General features: G+C 46.0%; 3 protein-coding genes across 3 annotated transcripts; 1 reads left to right on the top strand and 2 right to left on the bottom strand.

Annotated features, from left to right (window-relative positions):
* Window positions 1–373: 373 nt before the first annotated feature.
* LOC123190623 (zinc finger matrin-type protein 2) lies at window positions 374–6,149 on the bottom strand. Its single transcript, XM_044603295.1, has 11 exons — window positions 5,900–6,149; window positions 5,270–5,312; window positions 5,085–5,171; window positions 4,950–4,971; window positions 4,777–4,859; window positions 2,059–2,091; window positions 1,559–1,637; window positions 1,416–1,468; window positions 1,159–1,219; window positions 956–1,038; window positions 374–797 (listed from the first exon to the last, which is right to left on the bottom strand). The coding sequence occupies exons 2-11, from the start codon at window positions 5,279–5,281 to the stop codon at window positions 702–704; spliced, it is 609 nt and encodes a 202-aa protein (XP_044459230.1). The 5' UTR covers window positions 5,282–5,312; window positions 5,900–6,149; the 3' UTR covers window positions 374–701.
* Window positions 2,708–4,240, top strand: LOC123190621 (1-aminocyclopropane-1-carboxylate oxidase homolog 1-like). The gene has a single exon (XM_044603293.1). It carries the CDS (start codon window positions 2,831–2,833, stop codon window positions 3,947–3,949), a length of 1,119 nt encoding a protein of 372 aa, XP_044459228.1. The 5' UTR covers window positions 2,708–2,830; the 3' UTR covers window positions 3,950–4,240.
* Window positions 6,150–6,530: 381 nt separating the features above from the next.
* Window positions 6,531–8,925, bottom strand: LOC123190622 (protein transport protein SEC13 homolog B). The gene is made up of 2 exons (XM_044603294.1): window positions 8,633–8,925; window positions 6,531–7,735 (listed from the first exon to the last, which is right to left on the bottom strand). The coding sequence occupies exon 2, from the start codon at window positions 7,708–7,710 to the stop codon at window positions 6,757–6,759; it is 954 nt and encodes a 317-aa protein (XP_044459229.1). The 5' UTR covers window positions 7,711–7,735; window positions 8,633–8,925; the 3' UTR covers window positions 6,531–6,756.
* Between the last annotated feature and the right edge of the window lie 922 nt (window positions 8,926–9,847).

Below are 9,847 nucleotides of genomic sequence, written 5' to 3'. Positions count from 1 at the left end.
ACTTTTATAATACGTTGAAGACATTTTAGACAACATGGAAAGCAGCCCATTTTCAAATGTCTGAAACTGTGAAACAACTTATAAAAGTGAACGGAGGGAGTATCTACAATCTAGTGCCCCCGTTTTACAGTTTTCAGATTTTCACGGAATTCCAGTTTTCACTGGATGCATGTGCCGAAAGGTAACGAGAACAAAACCGAAAGAAAATTGTCTTCTAAGTTTTGTCACAAATCCATCATTTATGCTACTCCTAACTTATGTCGTATGCAAACTTACTTTTTCTTTTCCAAAACGGAGAATATATGCAAGAATAAAACAACAGCCTGCAAACAGAGCATTTGCTTTTCTCGCAAGCTGATACAACAACAGCGTGTAAACGAATTAGTTATCTCATTTCTCAAAGATAAAATGCCCCTCAAATGATACAGCAGCATCTAGACGAATTAGTCGTCTCATTTCTCAAAGATGAAATGCTTCTCAAATGATCACCGGTCACCGATTACAGAAGCTGAATTGTTCCGGCATCAAGTATCGTTTTGCTGACATTCATCAGGTAGCGGTTGCAACAAGCTCCAGTACACTAATCGCAACACTGCATCAGAGCTGTGTCTGACCTATGCTGAGACCCAGGTGCAGAGAGCGACGGCGACGTCTTCAGCAGCCAGAGACCAACGGAATGGCGCCACCTGAAGCAGCAATTTTCACTTCTTTGAAGAGGTGCCGAACCCGCCGAAGCCCATCATAGCAGCAACATCAGGGTCAATGTCCTCAGGTTCATTCTGGCCAGCCTGCTCTTTCTGAAACCAATTCATACCATGTCATTAAAAACTAACGATTCTCAACAGCCCAATGAACTGACAGACTGCAAGTCTCGCGTTCAATGGAAAACACGTAGTAGAAAACAGGAAATTACATACACATAGACATACACACACATCAAAGATTGTTCTTGTACCTTCTTTTCTTTCTTCTTTTCTCTGCGCTGACGCTTCTTCTCCTCCTCCTCTTGCTGCTGTTTCCATATTCTCTCATCCAAATCTTGAAGAAAAGGCGAAGAAGCCAATTTTAAATTTCAGACAGCAATCTGGTAGACAATTCTGTGGACAATGAATAGAGAGGAGAATTGACATCCTAGATGATGTTTTCGCATTGTATCACCTTGTTCACTGAAGCTGGCTGGGTCCTTCCTCTTCTTAAGTGCCTCGAACCGTTTCTGAACCTGCGGGCGGAGAGTTATTAACATTGAAACATATGGAAGGTAACCATGCAAGCAGCTGTCCACTTGGCTTAAATAACACGAAGATTTTCATTTTTAATTTGTGATGATAAACCAATGAAATAACCAGCACATGATGAACAATGATTTTAGTTATTAGATGGACTCAGGTCCACAGACAAGCTTCAAATTTGTTTACCTGTTCGAGTGACGCCCTTTCAACACGCATAGACATGCCCAATGCTCTCTGATCTGTCAAATGTCAAACCATAAAACATGAAACTGATGATAGGCAAGTTTGCTAGACCAACTGGACTTAAAATAGAGTTTGCAGGTACTTACGCTTCTTGCCATTTATATGATCCAAATAGTTGGCTGAATCTTTAACAACACACTCACATACTGAACAGTAGTATCCAGCCTGCCAGAAAGATGGTAAATGAGAACAAGATTTTGTGCGATAAACTGAGCATGAACAGTATCTAGTTAAGCATTAATATTTGCATCATCCTCCAATCCCATGGCAAGCGAGATTAATTATGTAGCAATAGAACTGTTCTAAATTTCATGCATTGGTATGTTATAAAAAAGATCAAGCAAGTGATGAGTCAAACACTAATGAGTAATGACTGATTGCGGAAACATGAGACCAAAATCTAAAGAACAGCACATACAACAGGTTTTCTGAATTAAGATCCCACTGAGTTCTCAATTACAACTAAAAAACAACAAGAAGTCACATACTCTGGTAGAATGTCTATCAAGTAAGCCAAACTGAAAATTTTACAAACATTGCAATTTCTAATCTAAAATAACAAGCCCTGTGAGATTTTGGGACAAACCTGCTGACTCAAAGGTGCGACTGGGGTTACCACCTGAAAAGGAGGCAAAATAATACTCTGTTAGTTATACATTTATAAGTAATAAAGCGCTATTTTATATGGACAGATTTTTTATACCGAACTAAGAAAACAGCTTATCGATGATAAATGAGTTAATGACCAAACCGAACCACCTATAAAAATAAAGCATTCATACGTGGACTTAAGAGTTACTCATCTTTTGCAATACTCATCCATACTTCTTCTAATCTTCAATCTTAAGCACACTTTTATGACTTCCATCCTTATGTTTTATATTCAAGAATTGCATTATGCTACTCAAAAGTGTTTTAAGGCTTTCAGAATTGTCCTAGTCATGTGCTGGTAATATCAAACTGTTAAATCATTGTAGACTCCTAGTATATAGTAATACAGCACAGCGGCAGTGCTACTCAAAGGAGTCCTCCAGTAGAGTCAATCTAGCCTGGCTATTATTCTTCTTATTTGGCTAACTCAAACTAGTGAAATCACTATTCGAGCCTGGTCTTTGATAGGGAAACAATGATTTCTTTTTCTTTTCAGAAAATGATAGGGGAACAATAATGGATCAACCACCGCACTGATTACATAAAGAACTGCAAGTTAGGTTGTCTCTTGCATAGCAGTTGGGAAGAGATAGGTAATGCAGAAAAATAATATATAGTGGATCGAGCTTTTTGATCTTGCACGATTTGCACTGGCACAGAGATCCTTTAAAGGAGCAGCAATACTCATCTAGTGGAGTAGTACAACAATGATGGCCTCCGACTCCGATCGCCTTCGTGCCCTCAAGGCTTTCGACAACACCAAGGCCGGCGTCAAGGGCCTCGTTGACACGGGCATCACCACCATCCCCTCCATCTTCCACCACCCCCTCCCCCTCCACCGTTTGCATGCAGATCAAGAGCACCACTTCACCATCCCGGTCATCGACCTCGCGGCTGCCATGGGTGCTACTACTACTACTACTGCACCATCCGAGCGAGCTGAGCTGGTCGCCGCGGTGAAGGCGGCCGTGGAGACGGTGGGCTTCTTCCAGGTGGTGAACCATGGTGTGCCCAAGGCGGTCATGTCAGAGATGCTTGCGGCGTTGCAGGGCTTTCATGAGGAGACGGTGGAGGCCAAGGCGCCCTACTACAGCCGGGACTCTCGCCGGCGCGTGAGGTACCAGAGCAACTTCAACCTGTTCCGGTCACCGGCGGCCACCTGGCATGACACCCTTTTCATGGAGACGGCGCCGGAGCCGACGCCGCCCGAGGAGATCCCTCCCGCGTGCAGGACCATCGTGCCTGAGTACACAAGGCTGGTGCAGCAGCTGGGCCGCACCCTGCTCGAGCTGCTGTCGGAGGCACTGGGCCTTCACCGTGGGCACCTGGAGGAGGATGCTGCGTGCCTGGAGGGGCTCGCTGGCCACTACTACCCGTCCTGCCCAGAGCCGCACCTGACGTTGGGCACCACCGCCCACTCCGACCCCTGCTTCCTCACTGTGGTCCTCCAGAACGCTGTGGGCGGCCTCCAGGTGCTTGTCGACGGACTACAGGAAGACGACAAGAAGAAGTCGGATGCTGTGTGGGTGGATGTGCCAGTGGTGGCGGGCGCGCTGGTGGTGAACGTCGGCGACTTCCTGCAGCTTGTCTCCAACGGCAAGTTCAAGAGCGTGGAGCACCGCGTGGTGGCCAAGAGCGTCGGGCCTCGCGTCTCCGTGGCCTGCTTCTTCCGGCCGCAGGGCGCAGCCACATCAACGAGAGTGCTACAGCCAATTGTCACCAACGGTGAGGCGCGGTACAGGAGCACCACCATGGCGGAACTGGTCCGGCGCTACAGGGCCAAGGGCCTCTACGGCAGCTCTCTGCTCCAGCACCTGAGTCTCTGAATCCATCCGATCAAAACTACAAGCTAGTTGCTCGCTCGGCACCCCAATCATATCCATCCTAGTAATGCAAGATGCTTGGATTGTGTTTGTGGTTCGAATTCAATATATATGTATCCAAGCAATGCAAGATGCAATTAATCTTTTCTGCTTTCCAAAGTGGATGTCATAGAATGATTCGACATCCAACACAAATGAAACAGGGAGCAAGATACTGACAATGTCTCAGTTCAGCTTCCCCAAATTTACAGGAAAAGTCAGGGAACTCTCGCCGCTTTCATTTAAGCAGGTTCATTACAGGCCAAATTATATATGTCACCAGCACACAAGAATGCGGATGCAGTTTTCAGAACATGAAAGATGGTTGGCTTGTTGGTCTTTCCATGAATTGCAGAGAGCGTCAAATTAAGACTAGCCATGGCAACATTATAGTATATACACAGAAACTGCAGATATTGCTGAGTACATTTTCTGTATTCTGACTATATATACAAGGGCACATCTAATTGATTGGTAAGGTCTGTTTGACAACCTCTATTGGAAAATAGCAGCATAAAGAACATACAATGCCATGACATACTAGAACACCCAATACCCACAAATCAACATCCAATAATTCAAATAAGCATAAACATGAAGTCTCATATACTAGGTTGCAAATTAACCTAAATAAGGAACTTCAAAATGTACCACGCGAGGCATTACAGATATACTACATAAGAAGAAATTGAGGAATCACGCTCAATTGGGCTCACAGGTTAAACAACAATGAGGAAACATGGAAAAACATAATAAGGAACATTATTTGAAATCTATATGATTTTACAAACCTGGGTTTTACCAAGACGAGACTCAAGATCAACTTCATAATCCCTATGCTTCAAAGGCTGTCTTTGCACAGGAGGGCCCCTATCTGACGTTTGTAGAGGAAATATTTCAGTATTGAATGATAATAACAGGCTACAGATTTAATAGAACTAATAACTTTAGACAGAGTGCATACCCTTGCCTCTCCGGGCTTCATCCTGCATAACCAAGGGAGAAAGACAGAACAAATGTTAGCAATGTATTGAACAAGAGAGAAGTATGAATATGATCATGTTTAGTTTTCAAAAAACAGTAGGACATCGTGGAGGACCTTCTCATCCCGCTCTCTCTGTCGAGCTCGCTCCAAGTACTCCTCCTTGTCAAATTTCCTACGGAAAGTGTTATCCACACCTGCAGGCTACGCATCATAACAAGCAGAGGATCAGCTCAAAATCCTCAAATGCACCACACTGGCTTCTCTACAGACAAAAAGAATTACGAGTAGGAGCAACTCACATTGCCAGACATGTTGCCCTGCCCACTGCCAAGCAGATGCCACCTACGAATCATCACATGTACAAGAAAGATAAGAAACAAAACAATAGCCTGACAAAGCGAACAAAACGTGCCTCTGCGCAACCATCAGAGAAGCTGCTCATGATGGCAGCAGGATTTGACTCACTGAAACAATAAACATCCCTAGGCTGAAAATTAACCAGCGCAGTAAACTACCTACAGCACACGCAATGTGACATAAAAAGAAGTATGGGACAGAGGTGCAGTTGATATGAAACTCGAACCATAAATCAAAATCCATAGAGCATAGCAAAACAACACAGCGTGGTAGAGTATCCATCATTCCATCTTGTATTTAAGATTGCAATAAAACTGAACCGAATGAATTGAACCCTAATAGCATTGCATGAAATTGCATCGAATTGAACCTTTTTTTTAGATGCATCGAATTGAACCTTTTTTTCTAGATGCATCGAATTGAACCCTAATACGGGGCACGGCAGCATAAACAGCAGGGCGTTCCATCAATCACTAACCGAACATCGAAGGATAGTTAACCCTAGCCTCTATCAGGCACGAACGGATTATGAGGACACTCGGAAATCGGAATCAAGGGAGCACGGAACTCACGGCGAGGGGATCCGACGCAGGAGGAGCCTAGGAGGGGTGCCGAGGAGCGCTTGCCGCAGGCACGGGGGACTGGCGGGGAGGGAGGAGGCAGTGGTGGCAGCCCTTCCAAGTTGCAAGAGCCGGGGCAGCACCAACGCGGGCCGCTGGCGGCGACGGGCAGGATCCCCGGGGAGACGAGGACGGTGGGAGGGAGAGCCGAAGCAGCGCAGAGATGTTTTTTCTTAAAGCAACAGATGTTTCTTTATAGGGGTATAAGCAGCGCAGAGATGCGGCCTGGGATGGACTGAGAGGCTCGTGGTTGCGCTGGGCCAGACAAGGGAGGGGCCGAAGTCTGGTTCTCCGGCGGCAGGGACGCAAAAAAAAAAAAGTAACGCACTGGAGAGACAACGAGGAACAATCAGTTTCTTTCAGGGCCACGAGCACACCTACGACGGCAAGAATTGTCCCCAGCGCCCAGGTTATTTCACGGCCACGACCACACCTGCGCCGGACGGCCATCAACCGACGGTGTGGCGGCCATCAATGCCGCGGCGGCGCTGGCACTCTGGTGGCCGTCAACATGGTTCCACATGCATCATGGAGCTTTACACACACGAGCATACATAACACCGATAACAGCCAGTGCAGGATATAAACAGTTCAAACAGCCGATACATTCTGACGGTGTGCACAAAGAGTACATGACCAGTATAAAACTTAAAAGTGCAATCAGACATTGTCCATGTAGAAACAAACGGCAAAAAAGATGGCAACGAGTATCTCTAAGAGTATCAGGTGAAAGCAAGTCATGGCATTGGCGCTAGAAACACGAATCACGGTCCGAAATCGACACGGGAGATGTGGCGCAGACTCCCCTCCTACTGCATGGCCTCCTCTATCGCCTGCTCCTCCTGCGGCGGCTCCTCTGAGGCCTTGGTCCACAGCGACTCCCACTGCCCGTCTGACGACTCCTTCCACAGAGTTATGTCGCCCTCGCCGGCAGCCACGGACAGGATGTTTCCCGTCAGGGACCAGGACACCCTCCACACCGGAGCCTCGAAGTCACGCATGAGCTTTCCTTCCCACTTGCCTCCTCCTTTGCCACTGGTCCAGATGACAACCTTGCCGTCTTGGGACGCGCTGGCGATGGTGGACTTTGCCAGGCCCAGGACCGGTGCCCATGAGACATCTCTCACGCACTCTTTGTGCATGTCGGAGACCAGAGCGCTCTCCAGCTTCCAGCCACCATTGACAAACTCCCACACCTTGACGACACAGTCAAAGCCACCAGACACGATCTTGTGGACGAGCTGATCTGAGCCAACCATGGACCCGAGTGCTGCTGCTGGAGCCCAGGAGACTGCTGTCACGCCAACAGGGTGCGCCCGCTCAATGGTTGCAGCGTCACATCCTCCTGTATCAGGCCGCATGGAGATGACAGAGATGGTGCCGTCAGAAGACCCACAGGCAAGGCAAAGGCCAAGTTCATATGGAGCCCAAGCAATGGAGTTAACTGAGGCCTTGTGGTTGTCAAACACATGGAGCTGAGACCATTGCCCAGTGGCAGCCTCCTTCCAGACTATCACACGGCCATCATAGCCGCAGGATGCGAGAATGGAACCATACTTGGGATGGGCCCATCCGACACGCCACACAGGACCATAGTGGCCAGTGAGGGTCGCAACAAGCTGGGACGGGGCAGATGCACCTCCAATGCTGGTGATCTTCACAGTGGAGTCAGAGGAGGCTGTGGCAAGGCGCTTCCCATAGTAGTCAATGGCAGAATCATGAACCATGTCATTGTGGTCTAGCTCTATCTTCTTCGACGACATGTCGGCGCCAACCTGAACTTTGATCCTACATATAATTAAAAATGAAGTGATGAGCTCGATTCAGGAAAACAGACCTCATAGTGCTATTAATTGTACAGAGACGAACTGCATCAGACAATCGAAGTTGCACATGAAACAATTAACACGGTAACTAAAATGCAGAGAAAGGCATGTGCTTTCCCTTGTTGCAATAAACAACAGGGAGAAAAGCAACAACTCACTTTCCCACAAACCCATAACGTGTAGTGTCTGCTATTACAACAGACGTCAGTTGGATGGAAGAAAGAAAAATAAAGGAAAAAACATCAAACTTACTAGTGTCACAAATTTTTTACCCTAGACATAGGATTGCTAATAACCTACTGGTGCTTGAAAACTCCCAGCATTATCCTGCAAATTGCTGGATCAGATATACACCCTCCCTCTATCTAATTTTTCAGAAAATTCTCCTTGAATCTAGTCATGGCAAAGACAAGAGGTCTAAAGACTTGCACAGACAAAATACAGAGGCAATACTGAACATATACTGAACCAATATGAATGAGCCAACAGCAACTCCGGTAGAAACTTCAGATCTAAAAAGAGTAACTTAAATTGAACCCACTGGGCACTGGAATTATCAAACATCGGTGCCTAACGTTTTTCAGAAGAAGATTTAAAATCTTAGGCGGAATCCGTCCGGATCAGGGCCAGCTCTACATCGAAGTTAAACGCTGGATCTGGCGAACTACCTGGATCATCATCTTACGCATGCCCCTGGATCATCCTAGCGCCACCTAGGGGCAGATCTAGATGGTGTGGCGGGTGTGCACCGGCAAACGGAGAAATTGTAAAGGTCCTCTCCCTACCCTAGCGGAATTGATTGATTCGAAAACAAAGAGGGTTGATGCTGCGGTGATGAAAACAACCTAGCTGCTCATACCTCGGAGGAAGGAAGGAGACCCGATGGCCAGGATCTCCCGGGGGCGAGGAAGAAGGGGAACGGCGGTGGCGGCGGAGAAGCGCGTCCCCGAGTGGCGGCAGGAGGGGGCCGGATCGACGCGCCGGCGGTGACGCTAAGGCGGCACAGCGGCAGTTGAAGGTAGATCCGCCGCGTTGGAAGAACTTGGAAGCGAAGGTCAGGACGCGAGGGGTTCGGAAGGGGAGAGAAAACGTACCACACGGTAAAGGGGTGTGAGTTTGGCTCCGGATAACTGATTACTCAGCTGGGAGTTTTCATTGCTTTTAGGGGTGTATATGTAAAATTAATTATTATTATTATTTTGTGGAGGATGTAAAATAATTTCTTAGCATCCACATGCAATTTATTCTCCAAAATCCACATGATTTACCTAGCTCCGGCCATGATGTTTTTCGATGGCAATACCAGCCACGCAAGGATGGCAAATTTTAGTGACACGCGGCAAGTTTCTGTTAAAAATAAACTGAAGCATGAAAGCTGAGAGAGGCATGTCTACCATATGTGGGATATCCCGTGCATATTGCAGCCATTCATTTGTTTAGAGATTCACATGCATTAATGAGTACTGCTTATAGTTGGTCAACATTTTCTCTCATTACATGCAACAATACTGTTCTAGCTATGCTCCATCATCCCATTCTTTTTTTATGTTATTCCCAGGTTTAAATCGATTTTGTCTTGAGAATCGGCAGCCCAACTTTATGATCCGTTTGCATATTTGTGTTTATGATGATGAGGACTTCAAAACAAGACCGCACTTGATTATATTTCAACGAGTTTCAAAATTCATGTTTTGAAACATGGTTAAACACGATGGTTCACTTTGGAACACGATGCCCCCAAATAAAAATTGGACATAAACACTCTTATTTAGTAATTTTGCATACAGTATGGAACAATATAAAGCACACTAACACACAATGAGACAATCTGGATCATGAATTTATGATGGACCTCAATGAAACTGAAACTTTTGTTGTAATAAAATATATTGATATTTACAAACTTTGACATTTTAAGAATTAGTTCGATACACATTGGTAAATAGTGTAACATTATGAAAGGCAACGAGCCATACTGAAACAATAAGATTATTTATGGGAAACAAAATAAAACTTATTGATTTTTTCGCATGGAATTAATGAATTTCAATGAAACATGTTTGAAGCCTGATGA

Source organism: Triticum aestivum, chromosome 2A (assembly GCF_018294505.1).
Source record: "Triticum aestivum cultivar Chinese Spring chromosome 2A, IWGSC CS RefSeq v2.1, whole genome shotgun sequence".
Taxonomy (NCBI): domain Eukaryota; kingdom Viridiplantae; phylum Streptophyta; class Magnoliopsida; order Poales; family Poaceae; genus Triticum; species Triticum aestivum.
Note: the sequence above shows the minus strand (reverse complement) of the source record. Positions and strands in the feature narration are given on the sequence as shown.